Source organism: Numenius arquata, chromosome 6 (genome assembly GCF_964106895.1).
Source record: "Numenius arquata chromosome 6, bNumArq3.hap1.1, whole genome shotgun sequence".
In the NCBI taxonomy this organism is placed as follows: Eukaryota; Metazoa; Chordata; class Aves; order Charadriiformes; family Scolopacidae; genus Numenius; species Numenius arquata.
In genome coordinates this window covers 43,877,863-43,896,582 of record NC_133581.1, presented here as the reverse complement: position 1 = coordinate 43,896,582, position 18,720 = coordinate 43,877,863, and the positions used below count along the sequence as shown (strand labels likewise).

The following is an 18,720-nucleotide window of genomic DNA, read 5'->3' as shown; positions in this document are numbered from 1 at the left end:
GAAAATTAAACTAAATCTATAGGATGTGTTATCGTCATTCATGTGAAACCGTGTTCATTTATATCCCAAGTTAGCACGATTTGAAAACCAAATGTTTTTAAAAAGCTTGTTACAACCATTTACATGGGAAACATTCAGAACCATTTAACCTAGATTCTTTTTTTCAAGAGAATTCTCTTAGCAGAATAAAATTGAGCTTTAAAAGAAGTTCATATATTAAGAGTAAATTAATCTTGGACTAAGTGTATTCTAACAGAAATGTTATGTTAGTTCCTGTAGAAAAAAGCAACTTAATTTCTTCTGTGTTTGATTTTAAGAAAACCTCTTGGAAACGGAAGGCAAGCCTTTATTTGGATCTCTACAAAATAGACAGGTATGGGCAAGTAAGATATGCTGTACATTTTAAACAAAAAAAAAGTTTATGTACGTATATATACACATATATAAAAAAATTACTGTTGAAACTGTTAACATCTTGCTAACATTTAGATAAATTGCATAAATTTAGATTTTGAGAAGTTTAGATTGATAACATAAAAAACATTTTGGAAGAATCACGTTTCTAGTTATACATGGAAGTTCATATTAAATTCTCCTGTTGATGTATTTTTCTGTTTGTAGAAGTAGATATGTTTTTACAGCTTTATTTCACTATTATATCTTCCTTTTTTGCTGTCCAACCATTTTTTCTTGCGCTCTAGCACAGCGGCCTTAAAGCATTAGTGCAGTTTGCAGCTGCTCAGAGAACAACATCCCCACAGGTCCTGATTCAGAAACATCTGGTTCGTCTTCTAGGAGGTATCATATTCCTTTTCTGTGTTACCTTTCCTGTTGCAGAAGTTTCTGGTGCAAAATGGCATACCCATTAATACAGCATAGAAGCAAAGGTTAGACTCCTGACAGCAGTGCTAACTTCAGTTTTCTAATGTTGTCTGAAGTCATGGAGTATTGATTGAACTTAAGTAATCAATAATTTTATTAACCCAGTCCTGTATCTTTGAAGTCCCCAAAAAATCCTCTATCCCAGATTACCTAGACCTGGAGATCCTCAGATCTGGAATATTTACAGATGGCTAGCAGTCTATTTCTGGCAGTGTTCAAAATTACTCAAATTCTGTGCTAAATGGGTGGATAAAGCCACAAAACAGGTATTCCTCTCTCTCAAATGTGAGACTTCAACTTTTTAGTACTTTCCAAAGGCTGCTTGCAGCCTAGTTTAAGGTATTTTGGTCTCAGGGAGAGCTAGTTGGAGGCACATAGCTATCCTTCATGTTTCTTACTGATGAGGTGAGCGTGGTGGCCTTTGAATCCCACTCTTTGACTTGCCTCCTGTTTGATAGGATTCTTTGGGGTAGCTTTTGCATTGGGTGAGGTTGTGAGGCATCTACTGCTGCAGTGCCTGAAGACGTTTGTGGACTTCACACTTATCACTGTGTGCTTTATTAGCGCTGGAGAAATAAATCAAAGCCTTTTATCTTAGAATTTTGAACATATAGTCCTTAAAGTTGTGAGCTGATTGAGCATGTGGAAATAGTTAAACAGATGCACACCTGATTAAATAAGTGTAAAATGGTTAATTAGGTACTTCCTTAGTTCAGAGACTTGGGCATTTTTTTGATGAAAACACAGAAATGATAGAGGCTCTAAAATCAGATTCTGATATTGCAGTTCAATCCAAAAGAAGAAAATACGTATCAAATGGGTAATTGATATCTTTATTTCCTAGTTCTTCTACCAACCTTTAAAGTGGAAGACACTCCATCCCTCTTAGAAGTAGATATGTTCCACGTTTTGGTAAGCAGGTTCATTTTATTCTTCATATTAATAGGTTGGGTTTTGGTTTTTTTAGCATGGATTTTTGGGTATTTTACCCTGTAGATAATTCTGCATTGTCTGCTCACTTGCATGAGTCAAATGATTATATATGAGCACTGCATACAAGCAAATGATTACATATGGCTGCTATATGTGAGTGTTTACTGTTAGTTCTGCTGTTCTTTTGGCTTAAAAGTCTTTGCTGTCTCACTCTTAGGAAATTTCGTGCTTGCAGTCTCAAGCTGGCAACCTCCATTGCTCTCAAACCTCCAAAAACCCCTGAGAAATGGACTCACTCAGCTTGTTTCCCTCACTCTCCTTTTGTCTCAATAGGCCTCTCATACCTCGATTCCTTTATGTTCACTCTCATCACCTTCTTTACTCTTCTTGGCCTCTTCTTTCTGTTCTTAATACGAATCTGTATTATACTTTCTTCTACTGTTGGAAAAAAAAACCACCAAAAAAACCCCTAGAAAACCACACAACAAAAAAGCCAACAAAAAAAACTCAACCAAACAAAAAACCCAAAACACCAAAATAAAACCTGTTTTGCCCTGGTTGCTTTTCTAACTAATGCTTGGTCTCTCTTCTCGCTTTTTTCAATGTGCTTTGTCTTATGTCGAAAACCAGAAATTAAGCTTTCTAGGAATTGGAGAAGCTTTCTTAGCGTATCTCTAAACTGGCAATTACAAGATACCTGAGTTTCCTACATGCCAGAGGGACACGAATGGTCAATATTTTCCAATGAGCTTTTGCCACCCTTTGTGAATTAAAACTAGCAAGATAAATGACCGTATTCACGTTGCCTACAGAAATTAAATATAAATGTGTAGTGAGAATATAATTTCTATTAACCATGTAGCTATTGCCAAATTTCTGTTACTTTAATATTTTCTCTTTCACTTTAGGTGGGAGTTGTGTTATCATTTCCATCTTTATACTGGGAGGATGCTGTAGACTTGCAACCTTCATCAATTAGTTCAGCCTATAACCACCTCTACCTCTTCCATCTGACAACACTGGCACACATAACACAAATCATCGTCTCTTCAGCAGCAGGTAGAGGTGTGTTTGGCTTGAAGTATTCTGGCGTTTTTACACAATTTCTTAAAAATAAGGGTTGGACACCATTAGTGTCTTCCAGGTATAAACTTCCTCATGACAAATGATACTTAGTGCTAGGTAGTAATAATAGCGTTACATCGTTTTCAGAGCATTTTATTATAATGCTTTTGTGTGCTTAGCCTAAGAAAACAAAATAGTTATTGATATATCAGTACTTGATCATGTCAGTCATTCCAGAGTGGTATCTTTCCCCTCTTCACTCCTTGTGGGAGGAGCAAAGCTCTGCCCAGCAGCAGCACTTGGAGCTGTGCAGCGACAGCATGGATTTGGGAAATAAACTTTTCTTTACCCTTCAACCTAGTAAATACCCAGAGCCAAAATATGGAATCCTATAAACTGATAGGAGAGAATTTCACTTTTCTCTGTATTTCATACGACTGTTAAAAACTGTCAGTAACCCACAGGCTTCCTAGGTACTACTTTCCTTTTTCTTCAGCATGATGGGAATTAAAAAAGCAAACAAAGTTTCCTGTAGCTTAATCTATGTGAGACAACAAAAGCTCAAGGGAAGGAAGCAGTTTTTATATGAGGATGAGCAAATGAGGCAGTAATCCTGATTCTTCTTTATAGCATGCAGCTTTAGGACAACCTTTGTTAGGTTAAAAACAGCAAATAGAAAAAGACTTAAGCAAAACAAAGTGGAAATATTTTTGCAATGCATTTAAAAATAAACAAAGAGCTCAGTATATATATAAAAAAAAAATAGAAGTGTGTCACAAATGAAGTGCTTTTACAGTGGGATTCATGTTTTTGTGTGCAGAATCCCCTACTGCTCGATCATCTGACAACAGCGAGGAGGCACGGTCTGCACAGTCTTTCTGTAGGGAGGTTTGTCAGTACACCAGTGGGTAAGTAGCAGCTCAGTTATAGCGTTGCATTTTCCTAGAAAGACATCAATCCCCAAGGGCTGACTTGAACAACACACAAAACAGGAAAAAAATTATCCATTTTATATGGGGAGTTCGCACAGTGTGGTGTGCTTTCTTCCTGTAGTCCTGAACACTGACAAAAAAGGAGATTTTTTTTTCAGACTTTTTTGATAGATATAGTTATGAACTCTTGAGTACTTCGGTATCTGTTTGTGAAATAAGCAAGAAAATATGGATGCCCCCTCTACAAACTCTGCTTTGATTTATCTTCCCCAAGGCTAGTTGCAAAGATATGTTTCTCAAGGATTGACAACACTACCCACTTGTCTAAAAGTTTTAAGTCTATATTTCTAAATATTTAAAAATTTATATTTAAATAATAAGAGCAATTTTTCTGAGGCATGAGCTCAGAATCATAGGATTTTGGAGAACCAAGTCAATGTATTGATGTCTCAGTACAGAATAAAATGGCGAAGTTTAGACAACCCAACAATGAACTCTTTAGTGGTTTAATTTCTGCACGTGCACTGTCACCTTCCAACTCTGACCTACCTGTGCTTAAACAGCACAATCTGCGTAATAATTCTGCAGTAGTCTATAATGTTATGGTACAGCTTTACAGTTAATTCCTCAGCAGGTCCTGGTCAACATTTATGTGAACATCCTGTGCACTTAAATGTGAATTTCACTCAGTTTAAAATTTTTAGAAAACAAGGACACTGTAAGTAAGTTAAATTTACTATGAAATTTAGACAAAATGCTCATATCACACAAACTACAAGAATAATTACTGAGAAGAGTATCACTCCAGTACTTTTTGTCAAAAATGGGATTATTATAGCTTTATTTTAAACAATCTGAGTGTTACTGTTGTGACTTCCATAATGAAGTATGAGGTATTAATTTTTCAATTATGTTGGTTTTGTTGTTCCTGAAGAGTGTTTATGTTTGGCTGTTTGTTTCTTTCCTCATTTTTGAATTGCATTAAAAACACCAACTGAATGAAAAACGTTCACCATTTCAAAAAATCCCTGGCTTTCGGTAATGAAAAAAAACAACCAGTGCAAGAATCAGTTGCTCCATGTGTTTAAATCAGGTTACCTTGAGTTACCTAGAGATGGACAGTTATGTGTTGGCTATTTATTTTTTTATAATTTTGAAAAATAGAAGTTGAGATAATTTGAAGGCTTAATGTTAAATGTTTTACGTAAACTCCTTAGGCGCAGGGGTGGTCAGAAGTCAGGGGCTGGTGGCTGTGTTTCACACAACTGGGGGTACGTTAGTGTTGAGTCTACCCAGCTGCCGTTCTACCAGTGCTAGCCAAAATGTGAAAGTGCTAGAAGGATTTGCACTGTGAACTGCTGCAGCTATTTCTCATTTGTGTGTTACAGTTGCTTTAGCCAGGATATTCCAGGCTGGCTTGTGTGGGATTGCGTTAAAAAAGGCATCATGCCTTACCTTCGTTGCGCTGCTTTATTTTTCCATTATTTGCTGGGAGTTTGTCCACCTGAGGAGCTGCTACAAGGTAAATATGAGAAAGCAAATGTAGCTGTGTATTGGCTTTGTTTACTGTTTTCTTGGAAGAATGGAATTTTCAGTGTTCACAGTAACGTGACAATAGTTAATACATTTAAGTAAGACTCACAAAGAAAAGGAAATACTAATTTGTATAGGAAGGGGCAGGCATGCGAGGCTGAGTTGTCTCCGTCGTCTTTGCATGGAAAAGAGTTATTTCTGAGTATGTGCAAATATGTGAATTATCAATGATGTATTGATAGTAAGTATTTGTGGATACAAAGACTCTGTGGTTTAAGGATAGTTCTAGGGGCTTAGAGTACCTTACCTAAGAAGTCGCCTGGAGTATATTTTAAAAGAACCAACAAACAAACCTTTTTGTGCAGTTGCTAATGTTGGTAAATGCTAACGACACAGGGATTCAGCAAAAGAGAGCCAAGTAGAAATAAAGCACGTTATAAAACTTAAATCTCCTTCTTAAAGGATCCTAATGCGTTACAGATACTAAACCCCAAAATAAAGATTTTTTGTCTTCTGTCAAAAGGCAGTGAAACACAGACTCACCAACTGTTTGGAAAGGAGGACCAAAATTGCTGTGAACAACTGAAATAAAATATAGCATCCTAAATTTATTTATATGAAGTTTGAATATGATTAGGATATACGAGTGAAAATTTCTGCACCTTGGGATATGCTGTGTTCAATACCGTTAGTCTGAAACTTTGATTCGATAGTCTTCCTAGTGAATCAGCAATGCTGTTTTCTGTAGCAGGGGCAATAAATGACCACGCAGCAAACTATTATATTAGCCCAACTTCGTGTAATGTGTTAGCACTGACTTGATCATAGCAAAATTTAATACCATTGCAGTCCAAAAGGATAGTCAAAAGCTAAAACGTGGTAAGTACAGAAATCTGCTGCACTAACATGTGTTGCATACTATGCAGTGAAAAGGAATTCAAGCAAGGAATTCTGTTATTACAGTCACTTATGCATGACTTAAAAATTACTTAATAACGTCAAATTTGTTAAACCTAAAGCAAATCTGCAGCTAATGCAAATTATTGTAGCTCTGCTTAAGTCAGTAGAATCACATCCAATTGTACTAGTTATGAGCTGTGCTGCAAGATATGTCTTAATGAAGAAGGGATCAGGAGATTTCTAGTTTTAAGTGAATTATTCAGCAGTGCTGAAACACTTTAACAGTTACTGATGTTTTCTTTTTCTTTAGCAGTTTCTGAAGAAGTGCAGTTCAAGGCACTTTGTAGTTACCTCTCTCTGCCTACCAATTTGTTCTTGCTCTTCCAGGAATATTGGGACACGGTAAATCCACTGCTCCAAAGGTACTAATTGGGACTGGACAGGCCATTTTCTGTTGCGATGGCCCTATGGGGTTTCAAGATTAGTATGATTAATAATAATAATCAATAGTGAAATGATTGAGCTCAAATTCATACTAGAGTCCTGTTGCACCAGTATACTGAATCTCTTAAAACACTTCAAAAACGTAAAACATTCTCTATTTTATAGTAATTCAGACATTAAACAATTACAGCTTAAGGGACAGGCGTCATTCAACCATTCAGTGCAGAAAGAAGTCATCATAAATCTTTGCTTGCATGGTACACCACGTACTGTTCATTGGCCTATTTTTAACCTGTCTACAGCAAAAGTGCTGATTACACGAGGTATAAAATAAGAATATGGAAAATTTATGTAGGCTTTGTACTATTCTCTGGATTTCCAAAATACTGATGAATGTTGAAGTTCGCCTAATGGTTAAAAGGTACAATTTGAATATTATGTACATGGCAATCTAGGAGTAAAGAAATAGTTGGTAAAATTCTCCATTCAAAACCACAAAATAAGCAGACACTTCCCCCCCGACTCTGAGAATAATCCTGGTATATTGTGTTGGAGAACGCCTCCATGTATTTTATGTGACTGTTTGTGCACTTGGTTGCATTAGTTACTATTACTGGTGCTTAGTTTCGGGGTTTTTTTTACCTCCGTTCTGTTTTGTTGTCTAGAGTCCTTCAGTTTAGGGACATTTTGAGCTGTTGACTCCACCTTAGAGTCCATGTGGCTGACCAAAAAATTCACTACATACAATGTTACTATAATTAATTGCAGTGTGTATATATATAATTGTAGTATATATAATTACTTAAAAATTAATGGCATTTTCACAAGTAAATTGTTAAATAAGTTTGTCTTATACGTTCCTACCTGTTTGCTCAAACACATGACAGTGCTTTTAAGAGAACACCGAGGACAGATGCTTGTGAAGATTAGGAAATGATGGCTGGAGGCAGGGCTAACAAACCCATCGTAGCGCTCCCGGTCAAAAACAGAGGGCTCAAGTAGGAGGCTACATATTTCATGCAATAGTAGCAGTTGTCAAATCATCATGCAGCTTCCCATATGTTTTTTGAAAGAATCTTATTTCAAAAGACTACATTTGATAATTGTTGAGAAATGTGTTAAATGAGGCTTACTGGACTGACCATCTGCCACACTTCTCTCTCCCTTCTTTTTGTAGAAATAACTTAAAAGGTACCTTAGACATACCAATTCCTCTCTTTAGCAACTTGCCAATATCTACCATTGTTTTAGTAGACACGTTTGGCTATTCTAAGCAAGCTCCAAGGTGCCACATGCAATAAAGCATTGTAAAATAACCATTGGGTGACGGTTATTAAATATAAACAATAAATATTTTCCTAGCAGAGCGTATGATATTTTCTTACACTGTGGCTTTCAGCAGATCTATTCCCATACTTGAGTATGTCTGAAGGCTGGTTCAGTTTTTAGCTCTGTGTGCATCTTGATAATTTTAAACATCGTTGTTTTTCACGAAGGTTTTTTTCCTTGTATACAAACTTAAATTCTTTTCCTGAAGCAAAACTGTAAAGAATAGCTGTTTCTCCTCGTGAAGTTTTAACTAGAGCTCTTAATGCTGAATCTGTGCTCTGTGTTTGCTTATTGCTTACTGGTTTAGTTTAGTGATCCTATATTTAGTATATTATTATCAAACGCTGTCATCTGCTTTTTGAAATAGGTGGTGTGCTGACGCGCTGGTGTTAAGTTGTTTGAAGGGGAAAAGCAGTGCAATAAAGTAAGTTGTTACTGCTGGTTTTTCTTCTGTTTCTGACTTAAACGTGTTGAATTAAGTGCTTGTTGTGGGGAAGTCACAGGGCTTTTATTTTCTTCCTCCTGCTCTACTATCAAAAGCACATTTCTCTTTAAACGGTTGTGTGTTACTCCTCATGTAGTGACTCTTCATTGAGAATGTACAACATTGTTAGGCAAGTTATCTGGCTTAGTCTAGGAAAAAAAAAGCTAACTGAAATTTGAAATGTCTTCATTCATGTAGCTTATGTATGAAACTTAATTTTGTCACCTTTTCTGGAATATAGCAACGCTGAAGCTCCCACGTGGAGCCTCTCACTTGGGCTTCTGGGACTGAAGAACTGCTGTAGGATTGCAGAAGTTTGCAGAAAGGCCGGAAAGCTTGGCAGGAATTTACAGCTATCCATTCTGTTCTTTGCTGTGACCTTTATTATTCTCATAATAGCTCTTTTTCACTTACCCAGGTATCCTAGGAAAAGAAATAGTTTAATAGAGCTTCCTGAAGACTATAGCTGCCTTCTGAACCAAGCCTCTCAGTTTAGGTAAGATACAGCATATTTAGTTGTCCTCCTGTTTGTTTTGTCACTTTTAGTCACTTTTGTATTCCTGCAGTCGCTGTAACTGGTGTTAAAACTATGTACAGAAATTATTTTGCAGAAGTGAAGGCACTGGCCAATACTAGCACATGTTCATTCTAACTAAATGAACTCCCTTGTGTTTGATAGAAATAAATATACAATTATTATAGCTTGATCCACTGGTCATTTTTCACCAGCGCAATGTGCCTTTGGTTTGGCCATAAGTCTGAAAATTATTTTTGCACTGAAGACAAGAAGCCCAGAAGGTTGGCACTGGTTTATGCCAGGAAGAGTGAATCCATAGGATAATTCTGGTTAGAAGTAGCATCAGCAGATCATCCACTCCAACCTCCTGCTCAAAGCAGGTATCTTGGCAGATAAAATATTTCAAGCGATTTAAAAACATAGCCAAAGGAGGCAGATATGTGAAATACCGTTATGACATAGCGTGCCTTCGGTCTTTGTTTGTGGGTTGAGGGTTTTGGGGTTTTTTTGTTGTTGTTGTTGTTGGAACATTATCCGTAGTTAACGCTTCTTTTGAAGTTTTAATACCTGCAGTAACATTCTGGTTATGCTTCTTCTAGATGCCCGCGGTCTTCTGATGATGAACAAAAGCATCCAGTATTGTGTTTATTCTGTGGGGCTATGTTGTGTTCCCAGAATACTTGTTGTCAGGAACTGGTGAATGGGGAGGAGCTGGGAGCCTGTACTTCTCATGCTCTTCAATGTGGAGCTGGAGTCTGTATGTTTCTCAAGTAAGTAGCTCGCCAGAATTTAATTCATGTGTTTAATTAAAAGTAAAGGGAAATATTTGAAGGTCAAAATTCACAACTTTGTCAAAGCACTTGATTCTTCTTGTCTGAGACGAAGAAACATTGCTTTGACCTAAAATACTGCTCACCCAAAAGTTAAGAACCTGCTGGGAGTTGTCCTGTGTTTTAAATGTAGCTATTTTTTCCTTAAGAATCAGGGAATGCAAAGTCGTCCTCATTGAAGGTAAAACCAGGGGCTGCTTATATCCTGCTCCCTACTTGGATGAATATGGAGAAACAGATCCAGGTCTGAAGTAAGTAAATGTTTGACTTGATTTCTTTCTAAATCTCCGTTTTGGTATCGTTTTCTTTCTTACACCCCTTAGACAACGTGTTCTGATGTACAGCACTGTAACATGTATCTTGGCCGGGTGAACTTGCTTAACTTCAAATTCGTGATGGCAGTTTCCAGTCATGAATTTGGTCATTCATAATGGAAAAATCCACTTTCTTGGTACTGTTAAACTTTCTTGCTTTTCTCAAGAATACTTTGTATGCTTTTCATCAGAAACTTGCAACTGCCATTGCTGAAATGTCGGCTTGGAAACAGCAGTCATTGCTTGTCGCGTGTAGAATTTTATTTTTTCATTTCCAGACTTGTTGGAATTGGTGTTTCTATGAGGTTTTAATATTTTCTGGCTGTCATTAAGAGTGTCAATGCTAGACTGTCCACGGGACAGCTTTTCAGTTGCTATTCTGATGTTGCTTACTGGATATTCTCCTCTTTCCTTCTGTGCAGAAGAGGCAACCCCCTGCACTTATGTCGGGAGCGTTACCGGAAGCTGCATCTGCTGTGGCAGCAGCACTGCATCATAGAGGAGATTGCCAGGAGCCAGGAAACGAATCAGATAATCTTTGGATTCAACTGGCAACTGCTCTGAGTCTCTTGATTTTTAGTGAAAACTTTGACCTTTGGCAGTGCTTTGGAAAAGGAAAGGAGGGTGGCAGTAAATAATCTACTCTTGAGTGGATTCTGTAGTTCAGACACGATCGATGGATTCTCTAGGTTGGACGTATGTATTACTGACACATTGAAACAATCTCACATCATATGTTTTGCTCTATTTTATTTTTTTTTTTGTTCTTCCCCCAAAAGAGAGGAAAACCACAAAACCACATTATATAATTATTACCGAACATTCAGGTCCAGAAATGTTTCCACTTTTTCGTGAAGTTGCAATTGCTTCATGTGTTTTGACGAGAACAGCTTCCCAAATCCTGTGCTTCAGGGCACGTACCGCGTTTCTGTCTCTTCCATGCCTTGAGAATATACCGAAATGGTGTTGCTGTGGAAAAGCCTCCTTTACTTTCTTCCTGGGTTCTTTTCCTAAGCTTAGTGAAGCTTTTAAATAGGTCAATATCTGTGGCATAATATTGGAGTGGAAGTGGAGCCAGGCCTTTAGTAATCTGTAGCAAGAGGTACAGCAAACATGAAGTTGTACAGAAAAGCCTGCATTCAGCTATCTCCTGGGATTTAAAGAAGAGTTTTCATTAATGAACTCCTTAAACGAAAAGTGTGGGATAGAAAGTGCATGGGGGAATTACCATCTTGCTTGTTGTATCCAAAAATAAAGTCTGTGCTTTTTGCATTGCCAGAACTGCACTTTATCTAATGTATTTGTCCTCTATTAATGTTGTATATCCTCACAGGTCTAGAGCTACACCATTTGCCTAGGTTGTGGTTAGTTTTACTTCTTTTACAGTGTTTCTTCTGAGATTTTCCCCGAGAACCAAATGTGACCATACTGTTAGGTAGTTGTAGTGTAGCTCTGCAAGTTGTGCAAGAGCCAGAGACTTCAGTAAAGTCGAAGACCTTCGAAGCTATCGCTGGACTAAAACCAAGGCCCAAAAGCAGCAAGTTTTAGAATCAGAAATCAGTTTTGTTTGCCCATATCTGGGGCATTTTCCATTCTTCATCCTCTGTCACTATTGTTTGGAGCCCTGTCTGCATAAATGAAATTGTGTGTTTCGGGGACGCGTTCAGTGGTTCGGTGCCACTTAGAGCAGAAAAGAAAAAGGTGGTGGCTGAGTCTGTCTCTTGGCCCTTCAGTAGTTAATAGCACGTCGTGATCGAACTCTCTCTCAATGGTACGTCATGGTGCTTCAGTTCTAAATGTCTGCTGTTCCGTTTTCTGAATTTCAACCATAATATACATGAGAATTTGTAATGTGATGGGTAAAAATGCTTTCCAAGGAAATCCCATTTCTGTGTGAAAGTTTGAAGCTGTCAGCACTCTAAATTTCCCCACCCCTTTGCTATTTGGATTCTTTTGTGTCATTTTAATAAAGGTAGCAAGGGGAGGTTTTCAAATTAATGTCTGAGAGCGTGATTTTGTATGATTTCTTCTTTGTTTATTTTTTTGCTACTGATTGTATGAGAGGTAGTAGAATCACAAATAATGATTTAGCATTAAATATCATTGTTCTCCTAGTTTTAAAATTTTTAGAGTACGTATGAGTGCACTGAACAGGACCATAACTCATCTGAAAATGGAATACCAATGAACTCCAATATTGGCCTGATTTCAAATACCTTTTTATAACTTGTGCTATAATCCTTCCCTGGTGATATAAACAGTTGGCTTTTTATGGTATATTGGTATATTTTTCAGATATTCTGTTTCTTGCAATTAAGATCATTCTCCTGATTTTGATTCTTTCCGATTTTAAACCTGAATATGAAACTCTTTAAAAGACAAACATTAATTCTCTAAAATGTATTTGAAATGCACACTGAATTTGGAAGAGCAGTTGTCACGAAAACTTGCATGCACTGGTGATTTCTAAGGTCATCGAAACGCTACTTACCAACAGAAATTTTGGATTAAGACTAGCAAATATCTGGCTCGTTGATACCAAGACTGTATTTACTTACTGTTTCCCTCTGATATTTACCTCTTCAGTTATCAAAAACTTTCAGTTACCTTGCACTTCACCGATACAAAAATTCCGTTACCGAATATGCAGTGAGATCACTTTATTTTGTTTTCTGTCTGAATTGTAGTATGTCAGGACAGGAGCTGGTCGGAGCAGGTGAACTCATGTTTAAAGCTCTACAAATCTCTCTGTAGCTGAAGAAGTGGGAGAGGAAAGTCGCATCTTTCTGTACGTTTGCACGTACTAATTTAGCAAATGGGCTCCCGTATCGTTCACGGACTCGCGTGGTCATCTTTCATTTCATAAATTACTATGCAGTTTTGTTCACTGTGAGTATAATCTGTATTTAGTGACCGCAAGACGCTTACGCCACTGGTTTCTGTTCCATCCAAGCTGACAGAAGAAGTTCTTTGATAATGCACATATTGGTATCTTTAATTGCAAAAATGTAAATTTGAAACTTGTATAATGTTCTTGTGCTTTTGAAATAAAATATCTTGTATATGTATATTTAAAAAAGGAAATAAAGTAACTTCTCATAGATTATTCAATTTTTATTTGGAGGCGCTTTGACACGTCACAGTTCATTTGACGAGAGCTTTAGGGGAGCATCTGTCAGTACGGAAAAGTGGAAGAGTTAGCAAATGGCTGGAAAACGATTCCAGTTCTCCCTGTAGTCCGTATCATCATTGTAGCCGTTAGTAACGGGGGCACGCTTTTTCTTATTTAAAGAAATATTCCATTTGAAACTTGTCCTAGTATTTAACAGGTGCAAATTCCTGCAGTGTCTACCTCAATTTCAAAAGAAGTCTTAAGGTTAATAAGTCTTAAATTTAATATTTGATGTCCTTAAACTGATCAGTTGAGTGAGTCTGGATTTGTAGCCTCTCGAAGAGCGGGCTGTTCTCTAAGTCAGACGCCTAACCTCTGGAAAGGGAACGGTTTTGTGGTGGTGGTCTAACGTGCTGTGTGATACAAATTTTTTTTTGTTTTTTTTTTTCCTTTAAAAAAAGTGCTTTATCACAGAGCTAAGCAAACAGCCAAGAAATCTTTTACGTAGAAATGGCCAGTACTACTTGCCCCTTTTTCTGTTCCAAGCTGCTGGCGCATTTTGGCTGCTTTGCTGTAGCTTCGGGCAGCACTCAGCTGACAGAGTGTGGGTGTTACCGGTGCTGCTCCCTGTGTTTATTCTTAGCAAAGCAAAGTGGTTTTAAGAACCAATTCCTGGAAAGGTGAAAGGTAGGGGTAGATAAAGTCTACTAGCAAAAATGTTGTGAAGATGATTGCTTAGTAAGAATCTCAAGGTGCAACGTACAAAATCATATAAAGGAGGATTTTGGCCATCATAGGCTTTGCTTTCTGCTTGAAATCCACTTTAGTCTCTAGACAAGATCCTTGAATGATCTCCATCGTAAACTTGTCAGATTCGTGGTACAACATCTAAGTTTGTTACTTAAGTTCTTTTAACCTGTTACTTGACAAGATCTTCAAAGATACTTTCTTCAAAACTGAGAGGTGTTTAATTTCGGTGGCACGATCTCTTTTATTTGTTTTTGCCTGTGTTTGCAGGTAGGCTAAATTTGGGGGTTGATACAGAAAACAAATGGATAATATTGAAAATCCACTCCTCTACAAGCTTCTCAAAGCCAGATATTTCTAATCCTGGCTACATTTCACTAAACTTACATTCCATATGGTTGAAAGCGTACGTGAAAGAGGTGTGTAAAGGAAATGCGCGGTGAAGGAGAGCGAGCTGAAATTCCAAGGGAATTATATACCTTATCATAGAATCATAGAATCATAGAATGGCTAGAGTTGGAAAGGACCTTAAAGATCATCTAGTTCCAACCCCCCTGCCATGGGCAGGGACACCTCTCACTAGAGCAGGTTGCTCAAAGCCCCATCCAGCCTGGCCTTGAACACCTCCAGGGATGGGGCATCCACAACTTCCCTGGGCAACCTGTTCCAGTGCCTCACCACCCTCACTGTAAAGAATTTCTTCCTTATATCTAATCTAAATCTCTTCTCTTCCAATTTAAAACCATTGCCCCTTGTCCTGTCACCACTCTTCCTGACAAAGAGTCCCTCTTCAGCTCTTCTGTAGGCTCCCTTCAGGTATTGATAGGCTGTTATAAGGTCTCCCCGGAGCCTTCTCTTCTCCAGGCTGAACAACCCCAGCTCTCTCAGTCTGTCTTCATAGGAGAGGTGCTCCATCCCTCTGATCATCCTCGTGGCCCTCCGCTGGACCCGTTCCAACAGGTCCATGTCCTTTCTGTGTTGAGGACTCCAAAGCTGGACACAGTACTCCAGGAGGGGTCTCACGAGCGTAGAGTAGAGGGGCAGAATCACCTCGCGAGACCTGCTGGCCACACTTCTCCTGATGCAGCCCAGGACACGGTTGGCTCTCTGGGCTGCCAGTGCACACTGCCTGCTCATGTTGAGCTTCTCATCCATAAGCACTCCCAAGTCCTTCTCCTCAGGGCTGCTCTCCAGCCATTCTCCACCCAACTTGTATTTGTGCCTGGGGTTGCCACGTCCCAGGTGCAGGACCCTGCACTTATTTCGGGTAACGGTGAGTAAGAGGAGACCACGTACAAAGTTAAACATAAAACATTAAAACTGGACCCGAGTTTTCTTTTTTATTTCTTGTGGGACTGTTTTTCACGAGATCAGTGTCAAAAGAAGGAGTATAGTTTGTGCTGTTTAATTACAGGTTGTCAAACAACTTGGAATCCATCAGACTTAATTTTAGGAGGTTTTCTGGCTTCATGCTGGAGTGAATGAGCCTCAAGGAAAGGTTGTGAAGCAGGTACTGGGGACTGTGGTTTTCACCATCGTTTCAAGTCCTCGCTGTGTCGGTGAAGATCTGTGGTCAGTCTGTTTCAGCGGACGGCAGAACCTTACCTCTCCTTCCTCTTAATAGCCCCCCACATGTAACATTAGCTTCCTTGGGCACAAGTTCTGAGTACAGACTCGTGCTTGGAGAGGGGTCACCCCAGTGTCCCAGAGTTCCTGCTGGAAGGGTACCCTGAACAGACCACGGCAGCCTGAGGAATAATCCACTCCAGATGCTAAAAAGCCTCTGGTCTTCTTTCATCCCACTTTCCTTCCTGTGAATCATGCTGGCCTTTACTAGAAGTGGCAAAAAGAAATGTATCTCAACCGTGTGATAGTGCACGTGATGTAGGAATACTTGTTTTCCCAATTCTTACCCAGAACCTAGTTGAGCAATTGGATGTACGTACGCGGAGCCGCCTGCCTCAGTTGATTGACGCAGAGGAACAGGACGAGATCATCGTTTAAGTGACGGTCTCCTCCTAAACAAGGCCTCCAGCTCTGTTCCGTCAGCTCCACACCTCCTGGCTCTTTGCTAAGCTACGGAGCGTGGCAGAGCCCAGAGTCTCCCGTGGTGGGAAACTGATACAAAGCAGGTGTGCACCAAGGGATTTGTAAAATTTCATACCTCACGAGTCTTGTGCTGTAGAGCATTGTATGATTGCGTGCAATTAAAAAAAATCCTTGTGGAAGGGGGGTTTCTAGCTTCTAAGGAAATGTACTGTGTTCATTTTTAAAATATAAATTAAACTCTAGATGTACTGTATCTGGATATTATTAGTTATTTTTTCTTTATGATCAACGTAGAACAAGTGTTTTCAGTGGTAATCAGAAAGCTTTAGAGGAAGAGCATCTTAATTGCAGTTTCTACAGGAAGTGAAGTGCCTTCACCAGAAACTGAACATTAAAAGGTTTCAGGTTTTTTTATGAAGAACTGCTCATAAAGAAGGTGGGTTTATGCACAGGTGAGTTCCTTGCTCTGGAAGCTGCTCTTGCACGAATGTATTGTTATTAATTCGGTCTGGATTAAGCATTAATAACAAATAGGATAAGAAGTGTCCCCCAAATCGTATTTATTTCTGTATCTGAGCAGATGCTCTGGCTTAAAGGCTTGGCTCGCTAATGCCATCTTTGTCTTTATAAATTACAGAGAATTAAAGATGGAGACTGTGCTGCTCCCTGGGTTTGTTTTCTTGATCCAGTGGCTGTAACATTAAATACTCCTGGAAACCCAAGCTGTTGTGACAGGCGCTGTAACGCAAGCCTGATGAGCAGGGTACGCTCCCCCTCTCTGAGGAACCTCATGCATACACAGCAAAGAAAGCAGTTATTTAGTAAAGTAAAACTTACCCTGATTGCTGTGAAATGAGCTGTCAATACATCTATTTCGATGGGGACTCTGAATGCCCAGACAGCATAGAAGGTAATAATCTAATTACCAGTAATTACTGGTAAAGGCAAAGAGGACAACCGTTCCCTGGGAAATGTGCGGCTACGCGGTGAATGCCGCAAGCGGTCACATCGCCAGCCGCTGCTGCGGGGTTTGGCAGCTGGCCGAGAGACGAAGGTTAGCTTGCCAAATATTAACTAGTCTTCTATGGTGAAATGTGTTCTCTTCACATGAAAGTTAATGAGGTGTGCGGGGCCCAGGGAAAACGTGTAGCCGGGCAGCTATTCCTCTGCTCTTCGTGCTCATGTGTTACAGCAACTGCTGCGTGAAATTTCTGTCTTTACAGAGATGCTCAGGCTGGATGATCATTTGAGTTCACTGTTCCTTTTAAATCTATTTTTTGCAGCAGATTCTTGATAAATCCGTCATACAGGGGCCTCAACTAGAGCCTCCTTGTCTCCAAACTAGACAAGCCGAAGTCCTTAGCCGCTCCTCACTGGACATTCCTTCCAGCCCTTCCACAAGCTTTATTGCCCTCCTGGATGCCTTCAAGGACCTTCACATCCTTCTTAAATTGTGGTGGGGCCCAGAACTGCACACAGTGTTCAAGGTGAGGCCGCACCAACCCTGAATACAGTGGGATAATCACCTTTTTTGACCGGCTGGTTGTACTGTGCTTGATGCACCCCAGGACGTGGTTTGCCCCCATGGCTGCCAGGGCACACTGCTGGCTCCCACTGAGCCTGCCGCCAGCCAGCGCCCCCAGCTATACCCATATCAAAGATTTTCTTAGTATTTTTATGGATAATTCTGTGAAAATGTTATCTCAATGCTCAGAAACAGTCAAAAGGGCAAGCAGTTATGGGAATTCTTAGGAGAAGAAAAGAAGAGCTATTTAGTTCATGATGTGTTCAGCTCTACACGGTGTTTTCAATTAAAAATAATAAATGGAGAAGAGTGATGAAAACTATCAAGGTGTGAAACAACTTCCATAGAAGAAAAGGTTAAACAGCAACTTCTTTGACTTGGAAAGACGGGACTAAGAGAGATTATAATGGAGGATTGTAAAATCCGGAATGATCGTCAGCTACACCTTACAGCAAGCATTAGGGGGTACCTGATTGAGCTGTCGGGAGTCAGTCGACAAGCAAAGAGAAGCAGGTTTTCAGACAATGTAGAATTGAATTGTGAGAAATTGAAATCTGAAGCTCATTGTCATGTTTTGGATATCAAAAACATGCAATGGGTTTAAAAAATAAATATGCAAATTCATAGAAAAAAAAGTCCACTGAGCTTTATTAAAACACAGTGATACCAATACCCTCTGTGTCACACCGAGTCCCCAAGCTGCTGCTTCCTGGACGTGGGAGGCTTTGTCAGGGAAAGAACTATTTTTTAACGGTCTGTTTTAAAGGCCTCTTACGTGCCTTTTGCAAAACACCTGCTACAAGCTGCTGTTGTAGACAGACCCCATCTGTCCTTTTTTATTTTTAACATACTTAAGGATACGCCTAAAATTTTAAGCAGTGAAGCAATTGCATTTCAAATAACGATCACGTATATAACCTGCTTGAATTACAGTATAGATTTTTACATCACACACTTTATTTACAGTATCTTCTTACAGTAGAATTTTTGCTTATTCTAGTGTTATAGAAAACAACATTGTTTAGACAGGTAAAGGAATTTTGAATTCTTACTGTTACTTCCATGCATTTCAAAAGCAGGAATAGTTCTGCTTTGGATATCCTAGTGATATAACTTCTTTTACT

At 39.1% G+C, this 18,720-nt stretch overlaps 1 protein-coding gene across 2 annotated transcripts in view; it reads left to right on the top strand.

Annotated features, from left to right (window-relative positions):
- Nucleotides 1–13,236, top strand: part of UBR1 (ubiquitin protein ligase E3 component n-recognin 1) — a 67,004-nt gene extending 53,768 nt beyond the window's left edge. The window contains exons 36-47 of one of the 2 annotated variants that reach the window (XM_074149856.1): nucleotides 318–373; nucleotides 702–798; nucleotides 1,727–1,794; nucleotides 2,724–2,880; nucleotides 3,701–3,788; nucleotides 5,201–5,334; nucleotides 6,556–6,667; nucleotides 8,386–8,442; nucleotides 8,921–8,998; nucleotides 9,619–9,789; nucleotides 9,999–10,100; nucleotides 10,586–13,236. In XM_074149856.1, the coding sequence (XP_074005957.1) occupies nucleotides 318–373; nucleotides 702–798; nucleotides 1,727–1,794; nucleotides 2,724–2,880; nucleotides 3,701–3,788; nucleotides 5,201–5,334; nucleotides 6,556–6,667; nucleotides 8,386–8,442; nucleotides 8,921–8,998; nucleotides 9,619–9,789; nucleotides 9,999–10,100; nucleotides 10,586–10,727 (1,262 nt within the window). In that variant the 3' untranslated portion in view covers nucleotides 10,728–13,236. The remainder of the gene's footprint in view (nucleotides 1–317; nucleotides 374–701; nucleotides 799–1,726; nucleotides 1,795–2,723; nucleotides 2,881–3,700; nucleotides 3,789–5,200; nucleotides 5,335–6,555; nucleotides 6,668–8,385; nucleotides 8,443–8,920; nucleotides 8,999–9,618; nucleotides 9,790–9,998; nucleotides 10,101–10,585) is intronic. The other variant, XM_074149857.1, reaches the window with a different exon arrangement.
- The last annotated feature ends 5,484 nt before the right edge of the window (nucleotides 13,237–18,720 follow it).